Genomic DNA, 25,785 nt, shown 5'->3' with positions numbered 1-25,785 from the left:
GCATTCTAAGATGGGGGGCTGTCCACCCCTGGTGCTGGAGTGCCCCAGTCACATGTCCACATACGCCCGCATACAAAGGTCACCCTGAAGAGCTAGTTTTCAGATAGTGGTCCTCACACTTCACCCCTAAGCTGTGATGGGCAGCCTTGGTTTAAATTGTCCTGTTCAGTGCTGTATAGAGGAGCTGTACAAAGACCATGAACTGTGATTGCTCCTGAGAGGTGGTGGTGTTTATATGTCTTAATTCAATTAAAAATACTTTATACTTGGAGGGGGGAATCAATTTAATTGATGTGTCCTGCTACTGTCTGCAAAGTGTATTGGGGCAAAAGCAGGTTTGTCTGTTTTGTGGAATGAGGATGGCAATTATATGGGCAACAAACCTGCCTCATTTTAGAATATAGATAGGTTACAAAGGAGAAGGTGCCAGTCAGCCTGTCTGTGTGACTGATAGAAAGGTATTGATCCAGATGTCCTCTACAGCTGTCCTGCTGTTACAGAGAAGTTCCCCAAGACATCAGCTTCAATAACAAGGGTTCAGGACATAGCTCCAGAAATTTTCTGTGTAAAGAAGTGTCTCCTGTTTTCTGGCTTTAACACTTCAGAACTTAATCTTGGGTAGAAAAAACACAAACATGCCTGGCTCATCATGGAACTTATTTTCAGTAATTGTGATCAGATCTATCAGTTGAATGGAAATTCTTACTTTCTGCGACAGCCTGGGAGCCTTGCGGCCGTATGCTGTGATGAATTCGAACCCTTGCATTGCAGAGGTTAGTGCCCAGCTCTGCTGCTGCTGCTTGGAACTCTCCTTATTTCTGAAGTTCAGAGATGAGGGGGTTAATCTCTAACTGTTTGATGGTCAGGAAGAAGCTCTCTTGTGTATCAGTGTCATTCGGTCTGAGGTGCAGCTTCAGCAGCTTTGAGCTCTTTATTTCTCGCTCCTGTGTTTTTTTTCTTTATAAGTCACGTTTTTCTCACGCTTGATGTAAAACCTGCTCGCTTGCACCCCACCCCGCCCGCTGCCCGAGTCCCAGGCGCACCGTCGCGCTGAGTCTCGGGCGATCAGAGCCGTGAGCAGGCGAGGCGGCCTAGTTACAGCGGGACTCTCGGGCCGTCCGAGCAGAGCGGGTTCAGAGCACAGTCCAGCTAAACTCAGGCTCGCCCATCACTGTCGCAGCGACTCTGGCGCTGGGCAGCGAGGAAGGGCCCGTCTGGGGGAATCCCTGCGCTCACGGTGCCCGCGCTCGGCCACTAGAGGGCGCTGCACTCCCCTCCACCTCCGCCGCTTGAGGGGGCGCTCGAGCTCCGTCTCCGCCCGCCGCCATCTTGGAGACCCCGAGTCTGGTAACAACAGCCGGCGAGAAGGGACGCGTCAATATGGAATTTAAATATCAGGAATAAACATCTTTTCTTCCACGCTCGCTCGTTTCCCTGTCCGTGAGCCGATATCGAAGCAGCGGGGAGCCGTGGGTGTTCCGGGACGAGTCGCCCCGTTACAGACGGAGGCCGGAGGGAGCGAGAGACCGAGCACCGAGCCCCGGGACCGGAGGAGCGGCTCACGGCGCAACATGCAAGCCCGCTGAATTACTAAAATTTCGTCGCCTTTTCTCTTTCGCACTGAAGATCTACGGCGGCGGCGGCGGCGGCGGAGGAGCCTGGTGTTCGCTGTACAAAAAAAGGAGTTTCCTTTTCGGATTCCTGCTCTCCCCCTTCTGCAAATCGCATCAGTAATAACCAAGAGAAGCGATAATAACGCGTTTGAAACATGTCTTCGAATTGCACCAGCGCTGCGCCGGTGAGCGCCAGCAAAACCAAAACAAAAAAGAAACATTTCATAGGCCAGAAAGTGAAATTATTCCGTGCCAGCGAGCCCATCCTCAGCGTTTTAATGTGGGGGGTCAATCACACGGTAAATCATCTCTCATTCTGCAGCCCGGGGCAGGAGGGGGCTCGTTGTGCGCCCCGCCGGGAGTGGGGCGGGGCGGCTGGGGTGTCTGTCCGTGTCCCCTCGGCGGAGTCAGTGTGGTGCCGGGCTGTGGTGATGAACACGCCTCTCCCCCGGGGGAGGGGGCGGTGTGAACCCGCAGCCGGCCAGCCGGGGTGGGTGGGTCACTCGGGTCGGGCTGCATGTGTCTGCAGTTCGGAGGAAAGCGCTTTTCTGCATCGTTTTGTGTTGCGTCTGCAGTAGGAAACACCAGCTCGTTCAGGACAGGGGGCTGACAGCAGTGCGCAGGGGCTCTGGCTGGACTGGGGATTGGGTCTGTCCAGCCGTACCTGGTTGCTTTGTTTTCGGTTTGTCATTTTAAGGATGGTGAAACTTTTCCGAAGTTGTGTGGCTGCAGACTGTTGTTCTAAAACTTCACCAGTGAAAGGGGGTTGATTGATGAACCCCAAGGGCATCAGGGGTTCGGGGGTGGTACAGAGCCCCCTGTCAACGGGGGTGAAGGTGGGCATCAGAGGGACAGGCAGGCAGCTCTGTCTGTTCCTTGGTCTGCGGAGGTGCTGTCCGTGCTGGCCTGCCTTACTTGAACCCGCGCCGGTGGGAGGGATTATTCTCCTGCTTTCGGCCTCCATTGCCAGAGGATTCCAGGGGAGGTGAAGGACCACAGTCCGCAGCCCAGCGGAGCTGTATTTCCGAGCGGCACCTGGCTGTGTAACGGTCAGGGATTTGCATGGAAGCGAATGGAGAAGCAGGTTTTGCATCCCTGCCCTCAGCTGCCTTCCTGCAGCCTGTATGTGACAGCAGCGCTGGCCAGTCATTATTCCAGGCAACCTAGGCCACCTTATACTGGTAGCTTCATTGGTTGTTGAGAAGACTGGTGTGAGTGTGCCCTGTGGTGGTCGGGCGTTCGGTCCACCCTGCCTTTCGCCTGTTGCCTGCTGGGATAGGCTCCCGCTCCCCAGCGACCCTGAATTGGGTGGAAGAGGTTGGAAACTGCGCGGGCGTGTTCGCTGGCGTCCAGCTGCGTGATTCCGTTGCTGTACTGAGGAGGCTCTCACTGCTGCTGCCCTGCCGTCCGTCATGCCAGCTCCGAGCTGCAGCAGTGAGACGGGAGGAGCAGGGTTTATTACAGGGCTGTTGCAGGTTCAAGGTCCAGTGCTGTCCAGGGTGAATTCTGTCAGCTGCACCTCCTGCTGACCTCCAAAGCCACTTCTTGGGTGTTAGGCATCAGTGATTTCTGCTGCAGACTAGCTTGCAGTGACAGAGCTGTGGGGTCAGAGGTCAGCGCCCCCTGCTGCTTTGCTGCTGTGTAGAGCTCCTGTGCAGACAGAACTCCGTGCGGAGTCGCTCACTGAGAGCTGCTGCCTTGACTGCTCCTTGCCACTGGTCTGGACACAGCAGAACCCAGAGATCTCTCAGCTTCTGCTCTCGTGCCCCTCCCTCCATCTCCCCTGCTGTTTCTCTGTCCATGTCTTGCTCTGTTGGCGGATTTTTAGTATCCCAGCATAGGTGTGTCCCCAAAAAAAGGAAGGGGAAGGAAGTTGCGTAGCCCGCTGCCCGCAAAGAGAGGGCAGAGTGGCCGCACAGAGGCGGCCTGGTGTCGCCCCTCTGCTGCGTCCCCGGAGATCCGCCGGACGACAGACAGCGAATCTGCAAGGAAGGCCACATGAGGAGTTCTGTGTGACTTTGAGTCCCGATCACTGGTATGAGGGCGGAGCGGTGGCTCTGTGGGTCAGGATCTGCGCCTGTGGCTGGAAGGTTGCCGGTTCAAATCCCGCAGCCGGCAGAGGAATCCTACTCTGTTGGGCCGCTGAGCAAGGCCCTTAACCCCAACTGCTCCAGGGGCGCTGTACAATGGCTGTACAATGACAATGGCTGCGCTCTGACCCCCGGCTTCTCTCCCTGTCTGTGTGTCTCATGGAGAGCAAGCTGGGGTATGCGAAAAGACAAATTCCTAATGCAAGAAGTGCAAATGCAAGAATAAAGCAACATTATTATTATTATTATTATTATTATTATTATTATTATTATTATTATTATTATTATTATTATTATTATTATTATTGGCAGAGTTTAGGTTTGCAGTTGTCGTTGGTCTTCACCTGTTCAGTTTCAGATCCCCGGCCTCATGGGATTAGAGCTGCACACCCTGAGGTCCTGCACTGGGCCTGTCCCAGGGGCAGAGAACAGAGCAGGGCGGAGGGAAGAAAAATATTCGCTTTTTTTATCTTTATGCTTTATGTTTATGTGCTTTATGAGGTCCCAACAGAGTCTACCTCAGTGATGTGGCCGGGCGGCTTGTTCAAACATCCAGCACTTTTTGTGTAAAGACTTCATTCCTGCTCTCATTTCAAAATGGGCTGTTTGTATGTGTGTCTCGGTCCTGGCTGTGAGGGAGTTCTTTAGAACTGACAAGGGTTAACTTGCAGGATTTGTGATGCTTGTCTTCTGCCATTGACCTGCACTCACTTAAACAAGAATGTAGGGGTGATTTCCAGAACTTTATCAGACAGCAGGGGCTCCTGGTCTCAGGTGTCCTGGGTCAAATCAGTGCTGCTAGAGGTTGCTTCTCCCTTTCTGCCACCAGCAGGAAGTTCTGTTGTGGGGGTTAAGTTCACCAGGAATGGAAGTTAGCAACTCGGATTCTGGTGTTGTTACTGCAGGATGCAGCAGAGCAAAGTCAAGGATATGCACAAATGTGCAGTTTGTATGTCTCTCTGCCGTGTGCATGTTTAAATTGTTTAACTGTGGAGAAATCCAGTGGGGCGGAAAAAATCATAATCATGTAAAAAAGCTGTACGTTCTGTATAAAGAGTTTCATCTGTGCTGATTTGTAGTCCTTTCCTTCCAGATCAATGAGTTGAGCAACGTGCCTGTCCCAGTCATGCTGATGCCTGATGATTTTAAAGCCTACAGCAAGATCAAAGTGGACAACCACCTATTCAACAAGTGAGTGCTGTTTAATTAGTGACCTCAGACTCCTTTTTGCAGAAATGCATTAGTGTGTGGCTCGAGTTCATTTCAGAAACGGGGTACCTTGACCTGCAGTGAATTAAGCACCTGATGTGCAGGATAATTCTTCTTGATGTAGTTTTTCTTTGTGCGATAAAGTGTATTGAAGCTCATCATTTAGCCTTCAGGGCAGGCAGGCAGTGCACAGCCTCTCTGGGCTGGAGGAGAGTGAGTGTCTGACTGCAATGCCCCCGCAGCATGGTGCTGTTTCAGCCATGGGTCCTTCCCTGTCCTGTGGCAAGTGCAGGTGCAGCACAGAGCTGTGAAACTGGGATTCCCTTTCCTTCATTGTGGGAGGGTGTGGCAGTGGTGCAGGGGTGGGCGTGGCGGAGCATGGTGGTTGTGGCAGGTGAGCATGGGTGGGCGTGGCAGAAGAACAAGGTTTCTCCTGCGGCCTCTCTGTAGAGTACAGTGGACTCAGAAAGATCCCATAGAGTTTAAACGTGAGCTGAAGCCAACTGTGTTTTCTGCCCCTCAGAGAGAACCTGCCCAGCCGGTTCAAGTTTAAGGAGTACTGTCCCATGGTGTTTCGCAACCTGAGAGAGAGGTTCGGGATTGATGACCAGGACTACCAGGTACGACTACGGCACCACCTGTGTGTGTCTGTCCGGCGTTGTGGCTGAAGCCAGGGCTCTGGATACTTGTAGACTTTGACCTAGTCGTTGCTGTCAGCTCCTCTGCTCACAAGTGTCTTTCATACCCACGTCATCTCTGTTTCTTGGTACATTTGCACCTATTAACATAAGGCTAAACAGTCTAGTGGTTCTCTATTACTCACAGAGACGAGCTCTAAAAAAAGCTCACTCGGTGCTCTTGCTAGGAGGATCCTGGTTCAAGTCCCCAGGCTGTGCCACTGACTCACCTTGCGTCCTTGTGACTGGACCTCTTGTGCTTCTTCTTGCAAGGAGATTTACAAACTCAGATCCTGTTGGTCCCCCACCCCGGTCCATGAGTTGCTTTTAGCAGATTACTAGCCTTACTTTCTGGAGGAACAGTCAGCATTGTTACTGTGTTGGGGGTGGAGGTGATCTTGGTTCCTGTGAAACTGCCGAAACCACTTCAGCAGCCCCCCCCCCCCCCCATGCAGGAAGAGTTTGAATCATTTCTGCTTTTCCATGTGGTGCAGAATAGGAAATACTCTCTTGCGTGTGATTGGCTGAGCTCATAGCAAGCTGGGAAGTTTTCAGGCTTTTTAGGGCAACTGTGACAGGCAGCTGCTGCCCTTTTCTATAGGATTTATTTCTATAAGGAGGTGCTACTGCGCCTGTTTTCTGCTGACGGTTCTGTTTGTGAAGAGGAGCCCTGGGATCGAAGGGGGGCTCTGGTTTTCCTGCTGGGGTTGTGACAACAGGATGTAGGTCTCAGAGTTCTGTGCTGATCTCCCAGGTGAACAGGAAGCATTAACATGGGCCTGTCTGCGGCCTTTGTGTACTGTTACTGAGTTTGTGGCTCTAATGTCATTCCTGTTTGCCTCGAAGCTCATAGATGCCTTTTACAGGCAAGAGCTGCGGTTCTGCTACTCTCAGACATTCTCTTTTCACACCTGTCGAACTTGAAAAGCTTCCCACTCACCTCATGCAGTCCCCCTGTGAGCTGTCTGCTGTCTCTAGTTCTAACACTGAATGTGTAACACGACATGCTATATATAAAACAATAATGTATTAATTTTATTGTTATCCTACATTACTTTTTCAAAAGTACGTAGCACAGCAGTTAAAGTCCAAAGGCCCAGTTGCCGAAAAGCTCTTATTTCAGAAGACCTGCGCACCTGTGCCATGGGTGGAACCGTGAGATGGTTATATTCTGTTGACAAAGCTTTAATTTTCTGACTGAGCGGGCACGCTGCTGTTCTGCAGGATTTACCGCAGTAGTTGTTTGTATCTGTGGCACGTGTGGATCTTGAAATGATCCCTTGAGGTCCTTTGTTGTTAGAAAATTAAGCAGATAGTGGCAGCAGTCTAGTCTACCTGTGGGATCATGGAGAAGCACAGGAAGTGTTCTTACACAGTAGTGCGGTGCAGTGCTGTGCAAAGTGGTGCTGTGGTGCTGTGCAGTGCTGTACTGCGGTGCTGTTCTGCGCAGTGCAATGTGGTACTGCTGTGCTGTTCTGTGCAGTGCGGTGCAGTACTATTGTGCTGTGCTGTTCTGTGCAGTGCGGTACTGTTGTTCCTATGCTGTGCTGTGCTGCTCTGTGCAGTGCGGTGCTGTTGTGCTGTGCTGTGCTGCTCTGTGCAGTGCGGTGCTGTTGTGCTGTGCATGAGGGGTGAGGGGTGTAGACTCTTGGTGAGCCTGGGCTCTGCCTTCACTCCGGACGCGCTGGTAGCTCTGTGCTGGTGGTCAGGCAGGCAGCAAGGCTGTGCAAAGCGCCCATGAGGGATTTCCTTTCCTTATGGTGCCTCCTGTCCGGCCACACAATTACAAATACAGCTTCAGAATCAGACACAGGGTGCCACTCGGACAGGCAGAGTGGATTGTAAACAACGGGGCTGCAGTTTCTTCGGATTTATACCAGAGAATCAGTGCTGCTGGCCGAGAGCTCTGCAGGTGTCTGATCTCTACCAGCTGAGCTCTGCTCGGCAAAGGGCACCAGTGTCATTCTCATCTTCTGCGTCTGTGGAGACTGGAGTCTCCGAAAGTGCTCGCCTCTCAGTTAAAGAAGCGGTTCTGTGCTGTACTGTACTGTGCTATACTTTGCAGTACAGTCCGGTGCAGTTTTATTCTGTGCAGATCTGTGTGGTAGGGTACTGTACTGTATGGTGTGTGGTACGGTGCTGTACTGTGCTGTGTGGTGCTGAACGCCAGTCTGTCTGCCACGCGGGTCTCTACGGCTGCATGCTGCAGGCCAACCAGACTGCAGCGGCGACAATGATCTTCCTTTTTCGAGCGTCTCTTGTTTTGTTCGTCTTTTTGTTTTGTCCCATTTTCCAACCTCTGCTTATTGAAGGCATTTCCACTTGTTTTGCGGTTTCACAGCAGGCCCTGTCCAAGCTGTGGTCCCTGCAGCTCAGCTTGTGCGGCCAGGTCAGTCCAGGTTTGGCGAAGGGCCACGGGCCGTCCGGGAGTGTATGTGTGGCTCTGCTGATGTCTCCTCTGCACCTGCGCTTTGTGCCCAATGGCACTCTCGAGGCTGTTGTGCCATCTTTACTGTACGGAGAAGCCTGTCTCCTGCTCGTCTGCATTGCGAAGTATTTATGAGGGGGGTGCCCATGGTGAATCTGCTGTTGTGTCTTGATTAACACAGCATCTTAACTGAAAAAAAACAGTTTGTGCTTTGATGTTTAACAGCCCGCGCGTGGTTGCAGGCTGATTCAGGGCCTTGCAGGACCCTGCTGGGAGGTCTGGCTTGTGTTTCTGTATAACTCGGGACTGTTGGATTCTGTTGCATGCAGAAGCCTGGTGCTCAGTGAGGACCAGCAGTCAGGCAGTGAGTCCACCTGGCTCTGTGTGTCCACCCAGTGAGAGAGCACCCCCCACCCCCAGCTGCTCAGGTCCACCCTGCAGAGCGATTTGCCAGTGAAATCAGAGTTTTCATGCTCGTGCTTTTTAACTAGAAAGCAAACAAGAACTTTGCCCTTCTTCGTCTTCCTTGACTGCGTCAACAATTAAATCACTTGAAGCAGCTTTCAACGTAAATCGAAAACAGAAGTCTGCATCCAGCCAGGATGGCTTGCCTGGCAGTGGTCTTTTTCCTGTTGCACGTGAGCGTGGCGCACTGCGTTGTGGTTTTGCTGTACCAGTCCTTGCTGAGCTGTGAGAATCCAGCTGTTGAGGGCGAACAGCACCAGCGCGGTTGTTTCCCTGGCAACGGCGCTGTGGTGACAGATGCAGCAGGGAGCGCCGATGGTGTTCTGGATGTGAAGGCGTTTGTGCGTCAGCAGTGTCCTGCTGCACACTCTCCCCTGGAATAGCAGCCGGCGCTGTACAGGCTGTGTGTTCTCATCAGAAGTGTTCCTTGTAGAAATCTTTATTTCACTTTTTTCTTTGAAAATCTGTTTTCCTTATCTTTGCTTTCCAACCTGTGGCCCGAGCAGGAAAGTTGATATCTTTCCCTTGAAAGACAGCAGGACGCCTGTGCTGCACTTCAGACAGGACAGGGAATCTCGTGGGGGTCCCTCTTGCAGCGCTGCTGTCCTGCAGGTTTGGGAATGGCGAAGATGCGCTACTCTCTGTCTGCTCACCCCCCTGTGTTTTCCTCTCTTGGACAGAACTCCCTCACGAGGAGCGCCCCGATAAACAGCGATTCCCAGGGGCGCTTCGGCACCCGCTTCCTCACCACCTACGACCGCCGCTTCATCATCAAGACCGTGTCCAGCGAAGACATCGCCGAGATGCACAACATCCTTAAGAAGTACCATCAGGTACAGCACGCCAGGAGGGTCACAGCACTGCTTCCTGAGAGATGGCTCAGTTTGTGAAGAAATACCTCTTTGTTTTAGGTTCAGAGCTCTTTGTGTGTGCTGCCTCAGTGCAGGCTCTCCCAGGTCCTGCTGAGAACTGCTTTCCGGGGGCCAGGGCATGAGAACGTGCAGGCAGTCAGCTCCCAGTGATGGCGCCACGGAGAGAAAGCACAGGGTCACTTGAGACCCTCAGAGGATTCTAAGTTTAGTGTTGGTTCCAAATGAAGATGGTAGCAGTACTGTTCTTGTCTGCCGCTGAAACAGCAGCTGTGTGAGCCAGCCAGGTGGCTGCGGGGGGTTTCTGAGCTGAGGTTTGGGTGGGATGCTTGGTCTGAAGCCTGCAGGTGGCGCTGTAGTGGGGCGGAGCCGGTCTCAGGGGTAGTCTGCTGCAGCTTCTCGCTCTTCTGTATGTCTCGGCAGAAGTACGAGTGGCTGCTCTCATGATTGTGGCCTCACTGACTGTAAAGAAATAACGGCAGTGTTTCGTTTCTCTGTGCTTCTGTCTCCGGTACCTCTCCCTCTCCACCTGCTCTTCCTGTCCTCCCCCGTGACCCCTGACCCCTCACCTCAGTTCATCGTCGAGTGCCACGGCAACACGCTGCTGCCTCAGTTCCTGGGGATGTACCGGCTGACCGTGGACGGGGTGGAGACCTACATGGTGGTGACGAGGAACGTGTTCAGCCACAGGCTCAGCGTTCACCGCAAGTATGACCTGAAGGTAACGATCAGGCAGGACAACACAGGACTGTGACTGGCCAGAAGTCAGGAGGAGAGCCATTACCTCATTAACTATTCAGTAATTAAGAGAGTCATTCTTTAAAATTATTTCTTATTCCAAAACTGCGAGGTCATATAATACCGAAGCTCAAGTCCTTGCTGAACCAACCTTGTCACTAGTGTGTGTCACGGGTGGCTTGTTTTTATTTTAGAATAGCCTGTTTTAGACACACTCCCGGCTTGGAATTTGTGGTTGTGTTTAGAGCCCCTGTGCCCCCATGGGGAGACTGAGTAGGTGCCTCTTTGCTCAAGTGTGGTACAGAAATACCGAGAAATGTGGTGAATGTATTGTATTAACATGGTAACAAGTGCAGAATGGGGCAGATAAACTACAAATTCCTAAGGGCTATTTATGGATAGTCCAGTTCAAAGAATGTCGAATTCCAGTGCAATGAAAATGTTTTTTGCTTTTAATCCTGCAGGGCTCAACGGTGTCGAGGGAAGCCAGCGATAAGGAGAAGGTGAGTTGTGCGCCATCCCCAATGTGTCTGAATTTCTTTCTTGGTGCACGTCTGTCTCATCCGCCCGTCCCTCTCCTCACAAACAGGCCAAGGACCTGCCCACCTTCAAAGATAACGACTTCCTGAACGAGGGACAGAAGCTGCACATTGGGGACGACAACAAGAAGATCTTCCTGGAGAAGCTGAAACGAGATGTGGAGGTGGGTCAAACGGAGGGCGGGGCTAAATGGTACTTGGGGCCGGGGCTAGGTCATGTTGGGTGTGGATTAGGATTAACAAAGGGGGTGTGGGGCTTGGTGTGCCTGTGGGTGGGGCTAGGTCAAGGCAGGGGTGGGGTGGGGCTAGGCTGGACAGGGGCGGGGTTTGGTGTGTTTGTGGGTGGGGCTAGGCCAAGGCAGGGGTGGGGGTGGGGCTAGGGTGGACAGGTGTGGGCTTGGTGTGCTTGTGGGTGGGACTAGGGTGGACAGGGGGGGGCTTGGTGTGCTTGTGGGTGGGACTAGGGTGGACAGGGGGGGGGCTTGGTGTGCTTGTGGGTGGGGCTTGGTCAGGGTAGGGCCTGGGGTTGCTGTGCTTGATTAGAGATTAACAAAGAGCAGTCGGTGGTTTTGACGTTTTGTGTAGCTCTGTGTCTCGGAATAAGACTAGGTTTTAAAATGCGTTAATTCACAGTTTTTAGCCCTTATGTCTTGAGTTATTTGAGGTAATCTGAAGGTTCTTTTCTATAAAAGAAGTTGTTTACTATAAAACTGGATTCTTCCTCTCTTCTCTTCCCCAGTTCCTAGCCACCCTGAAGATCATGGACTACAGTCTCCTGGTGGGAATCCACGACGTAGAGCGTGCGGAGCAGGAGGAGATGGAGGTGGAGGAACGAGGGGAGGAGGAGGAGTACGAGAACGATGGGATGGGGGGTGCACTGGGCACCGGCTCCTTCGGGACTCCGCCTGACAGTCCTGGAAACCCACTCAACTTCCCAGGTTTCTTCGGGCCGGGAGAGTTTGACCCATCAGTGGATGTTTACGCCATTAAGAGCCATGAGAGTAAGACCATCCTCCGCAAATCCCTGGTTTGGTATTTGATTAATTGAGCCGTGTTCATATAGTTCTTAAATTCATTGTGATGTGTACGTGCACGCAAGACTACATAATTAGCAGGAGCGAAGATGTGAATCAGACTCCCATCATTCAGTCCACCCTCCAGTACTAACAGTCACAACAAAGCAGAAGAGGCAGATTTGCACACTTGTTCTCCAGCAGCTCTGTGAAAGCCCTTGTTTTCAGCCCCAGTTGAGCCCTATGGTCCAGATGTTTCAGGTTCAAACCGGGGTCATGACAGAACCAGGACTTCCTGAGCACCAACACAGCTGAGCTGGCAGAGCACAGCTGGGTTCCTGATTAACAACTGTCATTTTCCCTCATTGATAAACAGTGACTGTTTCCAGTCCATAGTTTTTCACCTCTGAAGTAAGATGAGCTTTATACGTCCAGCGTCTTCTGAGCTGCAGGCCTCCTGGGCACATAGCAGCCTGCAGCTGGGAGGAGCTCTGGCCGTAGAGGAGGCCCTGTCTGTGCTCGCTGGAGCAGAGTGCCCGGGACCCCAGGCTGCCCTTCTCCTTTCTCTCAGTCCTGTGATGTTGTACTTGTATCAAGACCATTAGTGGGGTTGGTGACTCAGATTGTCAGTCCTCCATCCTGTAGAATTAGAACCTGTGCAGCTGGAATCAGGATCCGGTGTGAAGCTCTGGTGGGCAGCTCCTTACAGTCTCCCCATCTCATCCTGGTACTACCAGGGATGAAGGAGAATGTAGTGCCTTTTGTCCCAGGGGTTCCCAGGTCTCACTGTCACTGTCCCTCCCTCCCTCCACAGACTCCCAGAAGAAAGAGGTGTACTTCATGGCCATCATCGACATCCTCACGCACTATGACGCCAGGAAGAAAGCCGCCCACGCTGCCAAAACTGTCAAACACGGGGTACGTGCGCCGGGCTGTGCAGCAGTTCGTTAGCATGCGATTATCTGGGAGTGTTAACACCTCAGCTAGCTGTTCACTCCTGGTTTTCTGTTGACTGGGAAGGGGGCTGGTGGTGGAGTTGCTCCTGACTGAACCTCCATCCTGGATTTTGTCAGCTCTATTCTTCTCTGGCTGCAGAAGGAGCAGAGTCACAAGTCTCCCCTTGGTGCTCGCTTGTGCCCCCAGAGGGTCAGGGGCACTGGGGGGTCAGGAGGACAGAGGAACTGTGGGACAGAGGGTCAGGGGCAGTGGGGGGTCAGGAGGACTTGAGGGTCAGGAGGACAGAGGGACTGCAGGACAGAGGGTCAGGGGCAGTGTGGGGTCAGGGGGACAGAGGGACTGCGGGACCGAGAATCAGGGGTACTGGGGGGTCAGGAGGACTTGAGGGTCAGGAGGACAGAGGGACTACAGGACAGGTGGTCAGAGGCACTGGGGCCCTGGGGGGTTAGGAGGACTGGAGGGTCAGGGGGACAGAGGGACTGCAGGACAGAGAACCAGGGGTACTGGGGGTCAGGAGGACCATTGGTGGTGGTGGAGGGGAGACCCCATTACCTGTAAAGTGCTTTGAGTGGAGTGTCCAGAAAAGCACTATATAAGTGTAAGCAATTATTATTATTATTATTATTATTATTATTATTATTATTATTATTATTATTATGTAATAAACCTATTACTTGTTCCTTTGCAGCCTACGCATGCAGACGCAGCTACGCACCTGAACTTATATATCTGTGTTGTTTTTGTGTTCGATCCGGACAGGCCGGAGCTGAGATTTCCACAGTGAACCCTGAGCAGTACTCCAAACGATTCTTCGAGTTCATGTCCAACATTCTGTCGTAGTACCACCGACCCCCCCACCCGCCCGCTCCACAGACACGCCCCCCACCCGCCTCCCCTGTCCCCCTTGCTGGTGTCCCGCCTCCCGAAGACGCACGACATTCGGAGACCGGAGCGGCAGGAGACCGCCACGAGGAATAAAGGAAAGAGAGGATTTCGTCGCAGCGCCTGGGACCCTGAGGCAGCACGCGCATGCGTAAGCAGTGTGGCGCCATGGCGCCTCCTACAGGGCCAGGTGAGGAGGGCAGGAGAGGCATCAGCCCTGAACTCTTGTCACCGATGCCTTGGGGTGTCTGATCACGGTCGCTTCAGCAGTAAGAGTCCGGTCTTGTTATTTTGGGGTTTTGTTGTATTTTTTTTCACATTGCTTTCTTTCATGTTCTTTTTAATGTGTTTTAACACTCGCGCCAAGAGCATGGTGTCCTTACAGCCCCTTTGACAAAGAGGAAAAAGCCCTTGTTCATCCACAGTAACAATTAAAGCCACTGGAACCCTATGAGAACTGCAGCTAGTTTAAAAAGAAAAGTAAAAAATATATAAATATATAAATAAATGTATAAAATATTAACTGAGTGAAGCATGTCTGATGTGTAAACAGTGTAACTGTCATTCTAATTCCACCTCCCAGCTGAAGGTCTAAGCACTGATCTTAGGTTCCTAAATATCCTTAAACTTGTTTCATTGTCGTTGCTCAAAACATTGAGTTGCCATATGTTTTTAAAAGCTCAGAACAGCTGCATCTTTTATCAATAAAAATAAAAGTTAACCAGAGGGGAAAAACAGCAATTTAAACAAAAGAATGAGTTTTATTACAGAGTATGAATCAATGTTTTATATATTGTTTACATTAAAATATGTAGCATTTTTTGTGTTTGTATACAGTATTGTTTTACCAGCGAATGTTAGAATGGTTACTTGAAATTTATGCATTGCATAGTAAAGGGAGTTTCTGTTTCTTTTCTGTTTTTGAGCGCAGGGCTCTTGGCTGTCCCAGCGGGAGGTCCTCGCTGTGTTACTTTGCAAAATAAAGTTTGTGGAAGAATTTTACCTCAGCAGATAGCTGATGCCCCGAGCTCTATTATTCCTTCTGCTCTGGTTTACAAGAGCACCAGAATAGAAAGGTTGTGAAGTGAAATCTGTGAGCCCAGGCGTGTCCTGGAGCGCTGTGCATCCTTGCGGAATGCACTGGGAGACAGAAATGAAGTGGGAATTCCACAGGGAGGCAGACTACACACTTGACAAAATGACAACCACAGAGCATCTGGGCAACAGAGAGTCCATAGACTTCCAGAGTCTAGGGATAAAGGGACACAGGCTGTCCCTCTACCCTGAGTCTCCTCTACCCTGAGGACAGCGCTGGTCCACAGTCTCCTCTACCCTGAGGACAGCGCTGGTCCACAGTCTCCTCTACCCTGAGGACAGCGCTGGTCCTGTCCTTTCCAGCCTGTGCAGTGATCCAGCTCTCTGCTCGTCCCTCTTCATATTCATGGGTACAATAGGATTTAACCACCTGTGAGGGTTGTGAGTTCCAAGCACACTGCTCTATTTAAGGTGCTCCTAAAGTGAGTCAGAAGGATGAGTTTTTAGCCTCCCTGCTTTCCCATGAGCATCTCTGCTGGGCCTCAGGGAGTCGTTTGGCAAGCTACACATTTCCTCTTGTTGAGTCAATGTAGATCGTGCAGTTTTGCCACCCTAGTGTTGCTAAGCGTAGTGCAGTCTTGGGACAGAAATTTTGCTCAGCATTGAGAAGGCAAATTCTTAGTAAAAATGTTTCAACGACGGCATGGGTTTTGCATGGACGGCCAGTATCATGTGGCACATTGCTGGAGGTAGGAGCTGAAGAATTTGTGGGTGGGGCTTGATTTGTAAAGACCGATACAGTCTCAATTAGGATCGAAGCTTTAAAGCACAATCGGCATTTTCCAGGAGTCTGTTACCAAAAACACTGTAAAAGTGATGTAACTTCAGGTTCATGTGCTAATTCTCTATGAGATGTCGCTCTTCTGTCACAGTGCCTCTGACCTGGAACTGCTTGCTTGACAAGTTACCCTTCTGCTCCACAGCAAGCTGTTCTTTCACACCATGCTGGCTGGTTTGTAATCCACTCTTGTTAGACGATCTTACAGGTTTACAGTCGGACAGACTTCAGGAAGCTCTTGTCACCCCCTCACACAGTTCCTGGAAGCTGGTTTTAAAGTGTTTCTATTGTCTGTAAATGAGTGTTTTTGTTTTTATTCCCTCCCCTGTCCCCAGCCCTTTCTTTACTACGGGATGTTGAAAATAAAATGAACAGTCAGAACATCTATGAACCAGGCAAGCCTTCTGTGGTTTTGTATTTCTTAGCATTTTGGGGTTTAGAAGACAATGGGGGGGGGGCTTGAGTTTGGAAACAGGTCTGTTAGCATCATTAATCACCATTAAAATGAAAGCTGCAGGAGAGGAGTCGATGCCCCTGGTTTCACGCTGCAGCTGCACTGTTGAAACTCTGGATCTGCTGTGTGTGTGCAGCCCTCAAACCCAGAGCAGAGCAACTCTCGCTGGAGCTTGCAAAACCAAAGACAACAGCTCTTCCAAGGGGCTTGTGGACAGCTGTACCAGAAATAAGCTCTCATTTCTGCAGGGCAGCACAGTGTTTAACTGTTTAACTGGGGCCCTGGGTTCAATTCTGGATAAGTGGTACAGTCTGTATGTTGCACCTATATTCAGGTGGGTTTCTTCCCACAGCCAAATGATGTACAGGTAGGTGAAGTGACGTCTGGGAAAACTGGTCCTGCTGTCAGTGTGTGTGTGGACCGTACAGCATGCATATTGTATGCTGGGATAGGCTTTGGCTGCCTGGTAACCATGAATTGAAGCAGTAAGAAAATGTGTTTCTGCAGGAGTTAGAACCCCTCTGGCTCTTAGCTGGAGATGCCAGGGAATGGTCTGCTGTCCCTGCCTTACAGGACCCTCGCTGTGCAGTGCACTGGGAGAATGTGGCCGATGTCCTGCAGCACAACCACTCAAAACCCACTGGGCCTGTGCACAAGCCTGTAAGCTCCTGTCTGGCTCAGTAGCCAATGCGTTCTGGGTTTTTCAAAAGCTGCACTGAAAGGGTAAAAACGTAGCATGAGACGAAGTAGATGTGAAAAAGAAAAAAAAAAGTGTTGCTCTGAAACAATAAGATGTGATGGCCTTCTAATGGCACAAATTCCTATATTTTAAATGCTACAATAGCCTCTAGTTACAGTACACTCACAGTGGGTTGTTGCTGACAACGTGTCTTAGTGTCAGCAGAGCACTGGAAAATGATGTTTTACAAATCACCAAGTGCCGAATTTTTACAATACAGCCCAACAGAGGTGGATGCAATGACTTAGCTCTCTGCGAATGAAAACCACTGCCGAACCTCACCAGAGAAAATAAATGTAAAACGACATGGGGAATCATCTCACAAAAAAAAACTCTGAATTGTTTAGTGAGTATTTAATCACTGACAATACAAACAAAAGGGTTTAGAAAATGCAGCAGGTATTTCATATGGACTTGGGGTCATCCAGAGGAGAAAGTGGGTTTAATCCATGCGGGCTTTGAGTGTCCTGGTTGTGATCTTGTCCTTCTCACTAGAAACAGAAGTAAACAATGTGCATTATGGGCGGCATTAATTTACTATGGTGCACAGACACAGCTTCCCAGTTTCATCTGAAGTTCCCTAAACAATTTCTACATGCTCTAATTACCAGAATTAGATCAGCAGGAGAACCATCCTCCAGGAATCAAAACTGTCAGCATTCGAATTTCATTAATATCCTTTGTGCCCCGTCAGGATCGCCCTGGTCTGTTTTTCCTAATTGAACAGTTTTCTCCCAAGTTAACAGACACACACCTCTACAGAGAGCACAGCCTGTGTGCCATCAAGAGTGTCGCACAATGCTTGTTCAGTCTGTTTGCAAAATCACTTTCCAAAACTGATTTATAGTCTTTATCACCCATTACCAGGCTACTGGAGGACAACTAAAGGAGAATATCCTAGTTAGGGATATAAACTTGAGTGGTGATAAAAAAAAACCCACAGTTTTGTACTTACATGACATGAACTACGACTCCCATCCCAGACACGGCATCTCTGTCGACTGCGTTCAGCATGGCTTGTGAAATGGTCTCAAACAGGTCCTCTGGCTCCTGGTGGTCAGAGACCTCAGATTAAAAGGGAGCATCTTTCTGCTCATATTATCTCCAACTCCACAAACTACAGGAAATTCACATTCAACCAAAAAAACTGCCTGGACTCCAAGGAATGTGAAAGACAAGTTAGCTTGTGGATCAGTGGAGAAGTCAGTATATAATTCATAAACAGCCAAACTCACAGCTTTTTAACAATGTATTTAAACGCAGTAGATTTGGGGAAACAGCTATAAAACAATGACATGTAGCCACTAGTGGCAGGTGTATTTTGGACTGACTGGAGGAGGTGTTTTACAAAAAGACACATGGAGGCATGAGAACAGGCTACACAGCTATCCTGTAGGAGCTGACGAGACAGCTGGATGAGACTCTGAGGCCTCACAGCTGACGGAGCAGCAGACACGCTCCTCCACTCTGCAGCTCTGCGAGCGCGTCTTGTCCGTTCGGAGCGTTCGGACATTGGGCTCCGGGAGGCTTTAGGAACTGACCATGTCCGGCTCCCAGAGGGACTCGCACATGCCGTACATCTGCTCCGAGCAGGTGCCGCTGACCACAAAGTCCTCCGTCACCATGGGGCAGCCAATCAGGTCCAGGGAGCAGATGAAAGGCTGGAAGGTTTTGGGATCCAAGCCAGCGATCACAGGCTCAATGTAATACGGCCCGAACCTGGAGAGAGGGGAAGAGTAGGACATACCAGGCCAGGAGAAAAACAGGAAAAGTTAAAATAAAAGGACACCCAGCTGCTCTCGCCAGAGAGACAATAATGATTTTAGTAAAACACTGCAGTGACTGTAAAGCTTTAGGGATTCCTCCAGATTAAACTGTGCTCATCAACAAGGGCCCCAGCCCTAACCCCATGTAAACAGCAAGTGAATGCTGGGTGTTGGATTCAAAAATTAGTCTAAAAAAAACATCACCCCACATCTGAAAATGGGTAAATCACTTGAGCATTACTTGAACATTACCACAGACGCTGGGCTGAGCAAGTTTCCAACAGATTTACAAGACTTGCTGACAAATTAGTATAGTTTAACAATTTCAGTGACATTTGATAATTGACCCAGTAAACTTGATAAAGACAGAACATTAACACTCACGTCTACATCTGTATGCTTTTTACCACAAAGGCCACATAAAGACAAAGCAACGCGTCCTACAGACTTGGAGCAAGGCAAGCAGCCAAAGGGGCTGCAATGCAGGAGACTGAAGACGAACAACTGCATCATTCTGCAGAGTGGGAGCTGGACATCACGCTTGCCCCTGCCCTCTCTGAGGGTTACTGAGTGCCCTTGGCTGCAGTCTGTCAGGCGAAGCAGACACTGCAGAGCTCCAAGCCAGAAAGCCAGAACTATGGCCAATCTGGACCGGATATGAACCTGTAGAGACGATATGGTGGCACAGTCCAGTGGACACGCCTCTAGACAGGTGGCCCCGCACAGGGTGAAGAGGGAGAGCTGCTTCTCCCTCCCACACAGACCCTCTGCCCTAAACCCACCATGCAGAGGCACACTGAAACTGGATGCAGATCTGCAGCACCCAGCTAGCACTATGATCTTCTTGAAATTCACATCACACTGCCCACAGCTATGCTCTTATAGCCTGGTGCAAATAAAGAAAACAATCTGGCCTGTTCAGAAAAAGCCTAGCTTTGAAAGTGCTTAAGGGAAATCTTGGTGGAAGCAAAAATAAAACATTACAGCAGACTGCAGTTCAGAACGCACTACATGAGTGTATAATCAATGTACGCTTCAAGACAGCTCTGTAAGACCTCACTCTCAAGCTCAATGTTTTTATCTTCATCTTTAATCTTTATTTTGAGCACATGTCAACACTGAGACTCGAGTTCACAGCAGCCAAGTTGTGCGAAACCTGGAACGCCCATCAGTGCCCAACTCACCGTCTCTCATACAGCAGGTTGGACACCATACTCATGAAGGTCTTGGGTTTGATCTGTCTTCCCTCCTTCAGCTCGTACAGGTTGAGCCTGAATTTCAAACGCTGGGCCCTGCAGGGAGAACGGCAAGAGGTCACAGACAGATCCTGGACAGCTTGACCCCAAGTCCACCCGTATAAATACCCTCCCAGCACAGATAGTCAGGGCTGCTGTCTCAACGTCTCACAGGGTAACAAACCCCAGCACGAGATACAGGATATTAAATAATTTGAAAATTTAAAAACCCCCACTGGGCATTCAGTAAGAGGTTCATAGTGTGCAAGTATGGTCTGGACAGGTGCTCTACAAAAGGACTTAAAGAAGTGTGAATTATTTAACAGTTGGCAATAAGAAACAGTTCATTTACTTAAAAGGCTCCTCATTTCTATCACGATGTAGACGCAGAAGAGTGGCAGAGTAGCATGATAGAGACTGCTACTGCCTCACAGCTCAAGATCCTGGGTTTGATCCTGGGCTGGGGTGCCTTCTGTGGAATTTATATGTTCCACATGTTTTGAGTAACACTGTGCGTCAACACAAAAGGGCACAAAACACAGATGTCAGCTGGAAATCTCACACTTCGTACACATAAGGCATCGAGGAGGCACTTGGCATTGATAGCATACAGCAACACACAGGGCTCAGGAATGAAGACGTGTCCAGTCCCAGCTAACATGCCCTCTGCTCGCCCTTTACTCACACTGTCTGTATGTCTGTGTCCAGCCCTGCTCGCTCTTTACTCACACTGTCTGTATGTCTGTGTCCAGCTCTGCTCGCTCTTTACTCACACTGTCTGTATGTCTGTGTCCAGCTCTGCTCGCTCTTTACTCACACTGTCTGTATGTCTGTGTCCAGCCCTGCTCGCTCTTTACTCACACTGTCTGTATGTCTGTGTCCAGCCCTGCTCGCTCTTTACTCACACTGTCCGTACGTCTGTGTCCAGCTCTGCTCGCTCTTTACTCACACTGTCTGAACATCTGTGTCCAGCCCTGCTCGCTCTTTACTCACACTGTCTGTACGTCTGTGTCCAGCCCTGCTCGCTCTTTACTCACACTGTCAGTATGTCTGTGTCCAGCCCTGCTCGCTCTTTACTCACACTGTCTGTATGTCTGTGTCCAGCCCTGCTCGCTCTTTACTCACACTGTCTGTATGTCTGTGTCCAGCCCTGCTCGCTCTTTACTCACACTGTCCGTACGTCTGTGTCCAGCCCTGCTCGCTCTTTACTCACACTGTCTGAACATCTGTGTCCAGCCCTGCTCGCTCTTTACTCACACTATCTGTATGTCTGTGTCCAGCCCTGCTCGCTCTTTACTCACACTGTCTGAACATCTGTGTCCAGCCCTGCTCGCTCTTTACTCACACTGTCTGTACGTCTGTGTCCAGCCCTGCTTGCTCTTTACTCACACTGTCAGTATGTCTGTGTCCAGCCCTGCTCGCTCTTTACTCACACTGTCTGTATGTCTGTGTCCAGCCCTGCTCGCCCTGTACTCACACTGTCCGTACGCTTGTGGCCAGCCCTGCTCGCTCTTTACTCACACTGTCTGTATGTCTGTGTCCAGCTCTGCTCGCTCTTTACTCACACTGTCTGTATGTCTGTGTCCAGCTCTGCTCGCTCTTTACTCACACTGTCTGTATGTCTGTGTCCAGCCCTGCTCGCTCTTTACTCACACTGTCTGTATGTCTGTGTCCAGCCCTGCTCGCTCTTTACTCACACTGTCCGTACGTCTGTGTCCAGCCCTGCTCGCCCTTTACTCACACTGTCTGAACATCTGTGTCCAGCCCTGCTCGCTCTTTACTCACACTGTCTGTATGTCTGTGTCCAGCCCTGCTTGCTCTTTACTCACACTGTCAGTATGTCTGTGTCCAGCTCTGCTCGCTCTTTACTCACACTGTCCGTACGCATATGGCCAGCCCTGCTCGCTCTTTACTCACACTGTCTGTACGTCTGTGTCCAGCCCTGCTCGCTCTGTACTCACACTGTCTGTATGTCTGTGTCCAGCCCTGCTCGCCCTGTACTCACACTGTCCGTACGCTTGTGGCCAGCCCTGCTCGCTCTTTACTCACACTGTCTGTATGTCTGTGTCCAGCTCTGCTCGCTCTTTACTCACACTGTCTGTATGTCTGTGTCCAGTCCTGCTCGCTCTTTACTCACACAGTCTGAAAATCTGTGTCCAGCCCTGCTCGCTCTTTACTCACACTGTCTGTATGTCTGTGTCCAGCTCTGCTCGCTCTTTACTCACACTGTCCGTACGTCTGTGTCCAGCCCTGCTCGCTCTTTACTCACACTATCTGTACGTCTGTGCCCAGCCCTGCTCGCTCTTTACTCACACTGTCTGTACGTCTGTGGCCAGCTCTGCTCGCTCTTTACTCACACTGTCTGTATGTCTGTGTCCAGCCCTGCTCGCCCTTTACTCACACTGTCCGTACACATGTGGCCAGCCCTGCTCGCTCTTTACTCACACTGTCTGTACGTCTGTGTCCAGCCCTGCTCGCCCTGTACTCACACTGTCTGTACGTCTGTGTCCAGCCCTGCTCGCTCTTTACTCACAGTCTGTACGTCTGTGTCCAGCCCTGCTCGCCCTTTACTCACACTTTCGGTACGTCTGTGTCCAGCCCTGCTCGCTCTTTACTCACACTGTCTGTACGTCTGTGGACAGCCCTGCTCGCTCTTTACTCACACTGTCTGTACGTCTGTGGCCAGCCCTGCCAGGCCGATGAAGAGCCGGTCTCCCATGGGGAAGATCTTCTGGAAGTCTGTGGTGACCATCTGGGCCTGGACCCCGAAGCGCCGGTCAGCAGCGATCGCAACGCAGTCCTTCCCCCGCATGGCCATGACCGCCCCGCCGTTATAGGACATGATCGACTGCGCCGGAGACACAAGCCACAGGAGAGAGCGACTGAGAGCAGCCCTGGCCACCTTGACCCACATGCACTCACCTGGGCCACGTACTCGCCGCCCTCAGCCCGGAGGCGCGCAGTCTGCACATTTCAGCTCCACCGCCAGCTCTTTAATGCTTAACTGACACAATGAATCAATCTGCCTAAGTTACCTTTGTTTTCAAGCATACACTGTGAAACCAAAGGTAAGACCCCATCTTTTATGGATCTAAGGCAGGGAGGAAACTCACTCCGATGATCATAAGAGGTTCTGGATTTTTATATCATTTCGGATATTAGTTAATCGTTACTATTTCGTGGAAGTCGCTTCAAATTTTAAAAAAACTCACAAATTATCAAATGAACTGTAGCCCTCCGGGTACTGATATGTTATCACTTAGGAGGGGAGAGAAGGGGCCTGTGTTAAATACCCGCGGCAGAAGAGCATCTCTACACGAAACTGAAAGTCAAGAGTCGCAGCTACAGAACCTGATGCGTCAACCATGATGCGCCTTATCTAGAAACCTTCGTATGCAGAGGTATCACATTTTTAATCTGCTATTACATTTTCAACAGTCTGAAATCTACACTGAGAGCTCAGACAGTTTTGCAAAAAAGACGGGGTACCGGGGTCCCGCACGCGCACTGAATGTGCGGTGTCACCGCGGCGACAGAGCAGACCGGCCTCACACTTCACCACCGCTGCACCTCATTCCCCGGGGTACTCACCATTTTGATTAATGTTTGGGATCGCCTTCGGTTCCACAAAATCTAGAAATATCGATACGGTTTTCCACAGGAGGTATCCTGTTAATAAACGAACAGGAAAACAAAACCCCGAAGTCACAGTTGCAGCCCCCTTAACTTAACAGACGTCTTCCTGTAGGGACTTTTTTTGCTGATTAACGTGAATGGTGATTGGTCAGAACCGAGCCTTTTCGGGCGAATTGAGCCTTACTATTGGTGACAACAGGAACACTCCGCCCCGCAGGCGGGACTCTGTGTAGTTCGGTTGAAGAGCAGAGCCAGTGTGTGTGGAATGATGGGATATTGGAGGATTTGGGTATGTGAGGTAAAAATTGAAACTATTTCGTTTTCATGTCAGTGTAAACCTAACATCAACAGTCCTGTTTTGGCAACTGGAAAAAAAAACATATGTTGCAGGTAGTATTATAAATTATATGTTTTATACATGTTTTTTTTTAATAAAATAAAACGTAGCAGCTGCTTATAACAACCTCACAATTCTCTCCATGCATTATTTCTCTGGACAGTTGCTTGGGGTTTTGTATGAAGTAAAGATAGATTATTTAAATCATTAACACTTAAAAGGAGAAACGAAAACTGCGTCTTGGGTTAGAGCACTGTTGTCCAGACGGTCTCTTCTGATTTATTTATTTCATTGCGTGTTTTTTATTTCTTTTAAATACACATTGCATTAACAAAAAGCTTCCTCTTCGGTATTGTATTGGTAATGTGAGTAACACTCATGTGTCACAACAATTTAATTCAACATCGTGATTTTTCAAGTTCTGTGTAACAGAAAACAGACTTGTTATAAAGCGTAGCTCCATCTGTGTGTGTTGGTTCGACACAGACGCCCTCTGTCAGGCCGATCCAGTCCGGGTCGAGTCCGGAAGGTTCGGTTCTCTCCGCTCCTCGCGGGTCCCGGACCGCTGGCTTGGTGGGGCTGGTTTCCAGAGCGGCGAAGTGTTTTATTATGAGAAGGTAAGTTCGCCCTCTGTCTCCACCTGTGAGTCTCTGTGCTGGAAGACGATCAAACTTCAAAACTTCGTCGTTTTCCGATACCGGTCCGCAGAAGGATCCCGCCATGAGCTCAGCTGAGTACCGGACACCGAGTTTCGGTGCAGCCTATGGCTTCACTGTGAGGGCTGTAAACCCGCAGATCCCCCGACAAATAAAGAAACAACGACATACTCGTAAACCTATTCTATAATTAACCGAATATCGAGTCACTTTACTGCGTTTCTTTTTTATATTCTAATGGTTTTAGAAAACGTCTGGGAAACGAATTTGTGTTTAACACTGAGTAGAGCCCAGAGTCTCTCCGTTTTTAGACTCCTTTTAGCCCGTAATTAACAAAATAAACTTCATCGTGGAAAACGTGTTGGAATATACAGACGAAGTCTGTGAAGACCGTTCGAATTCATATTGCAGCTCGTTTTGATGGGATTTCAAGCCTCTGGCACAGAGAGTGCGGGTCGGTACGGTGGGGTTCGGATGGGAAAACCAGTTCTGAACTGTGGTTACAAAAAATGCTACTGAGCCAAGTTATTTAAAAGATAGCAATACATAACCTTGTTTGCAATGCGAATTATTGAAAAAGAACGGTATTCAAAGCTTTTGTGGAAAGTAAAAAAAAAAATGTTCCTCAGATCGAAGCCTTTTCAGGATGATTAAAGAGCCCAGTAAAAACGTTTCTGCGTTCATTTCAGTATCTATGGTTTTAAATAGTAACTTCTAGAGCCTGAGCACCATCGTTTCTCTGGAGAATAACTTACGAAATTACTTTGTTTCTATTGGGGAACTACAATTAACGGCGTGTGTTCTGTGCATGAGCGTGGCTCGTGTGTCAGTCGTCTGTACGCGAAGGTCGGTCAGTAAATTCGCTGCGGAATCGTTTCTGTCCGTGCAGTGGTTGCTTAGTCATTGATCAAACTGGACTCGCTCTGACGTCGGACGCTCGGTCTGGGGTGAGTCAGCTAAGGTGTTTATTTTTACGTTTATGTTGTAGAGAGAGTGATGAAAACACAAACACCCCGTGACGCTTTGTTCTTGAGTAAACTTAAAACACAGGGAAAAACAGAACTTGTTTACTAAAAAAATAGTCAGGAATATCTTTCCATTTGAGTCACTGTTTTTATGACAGCGAGCGTTCTGGGGGAGAGTAGTAATTCACAGTGACATCACAGCCTTCATACAAACACGTCACTGGTGCAGGTCTGTCTCGTAGTGACTCTTAATGACAACATGATGACCGATAAGACCCTGCACTGGCCCGTCGATTTGCTGTATGGAGTGAGTCTGCTGAGTTTTTGCGAGTGACGCGGGACATTCGGACCCGGCTATAACGTCTGAGCAGGGCGTCGCAGTCTGAACTGTGTGCGTGGGTTGATCGCCCGCACGGCCAGAGATACCCGAGTGTGTGAATTTCAGTTTCATTTAAGGGATTTGTTTGGCATCTTTTAGAAATGTGATTACAATTTCTAAACATAACATCGTGTTTAATGCAGCCAGCCTTACAGCTAAAATATGTACTGAATTGTAGCAACACTAATTAACGGTCGTCAACTCTTAAAAAATAAATCAGCTTTACGTAAAATATTTTGCCTTTTAAAACCACTTTTCATGTGAC

At 49.8% G+C, this 25,785-nt stretch overlaps 2 protein-coding genes across 4 annotated transcripts; one reads left to right on the top strand and one right to left on the bottom strand.

Annotated features, from left to right (window-relative positions):
* The first annotated feature begins 1,213 nt into the window (after positions 1-1,213).
* LOC102687177 (phosphatidylinositol 5-phosphate 4-kinase type-2 beta) lies at positions 1,214-15,748 on the top strand. Of its 3 annotated transcripts, none has more exons than XM_015362291.2 (11): positions 1,214-1,798; positions 4,797-4,894; positions 5,436-5,532; positions 7,931-7,978; positions 9,163-9,315; positions 9,926-10,072; positions 10,554-10,592; positions 10,679-10,792; positions 11,368-11,629; positions 12,456-12,559; positions 13,358-15,748. In XM_015362291.2, the coding sequence occupies exons 1-11, from the start codon at positions 1,769-1,771 to the stop codon at positions 13,436-13,438; spliced, it is 1,173 nt and encodes a 390-aa protein (XP_015217777.1). In that variant the 5' UTR covers positions 1,214-1,768; the 3' UTR covers positions 13,439-15,748. The 3 variants fall into 3 exon arrangements, with proteins under 3 accessions (XP_015217777.1, XP_015217776.1, XP_006638398.1); XM_015362290.2 differs by having other exon boundaries at positions 1,221-1,912; XM_006638335.3 differs by lacking the exon at positions 7,931-7,978 and having other exon boundaries at positions 1,257-1,912.
* Positions 15,749-16,885: 1,137 nt separating this feature from the next.
* On the bottom strand, positions 16,886-23,316 carry psmb3 (proteasome 20S subunit beta 3). Its single transcript, XM_006638334.3, has 6 exons — positions 23,139-23,316; positions 22,211-22,395; positions 19,497-19,604; positions 18,088-18,265; positions 17,502-17,596; positions 16,886-17,037 (listed from the first exon to the last, which is right to left on the bottom strand). The coding sequence occupies exons 1-6, from the start codon at positions 23,139-23,141 to the stop codon at positions 16,989-16,991; spliced, it is 618 nt and encodes a 205-aa protein (XP_006638397.2). The 5' UTR covers positions 23,142-23,316; the 3' UTR covers positions 16,886-16,988.
* Positions 23,317-25,785: the final 2,469 nt, after the last annotated feature.

Source organism: Lepisosteus oculatus, chromosome 28 (genome assembly GCF_040954835.1).
Source record: "Lepisosteus oculatus isolate fLepOcu1 chromosome 28, fLepOcu1.hap2, whole genome shotgun sequence".
Taxonomy (NCBI): Eukaryota; Metazoa; Chordata; class Actinopteri; order Semionotiformes; family Lepisosteidae; genus Lepisosteus; species Lepisosteus oculatus.
This window is presented reverse-complemented; position numbering and strand designations above follow the sequence as displayed.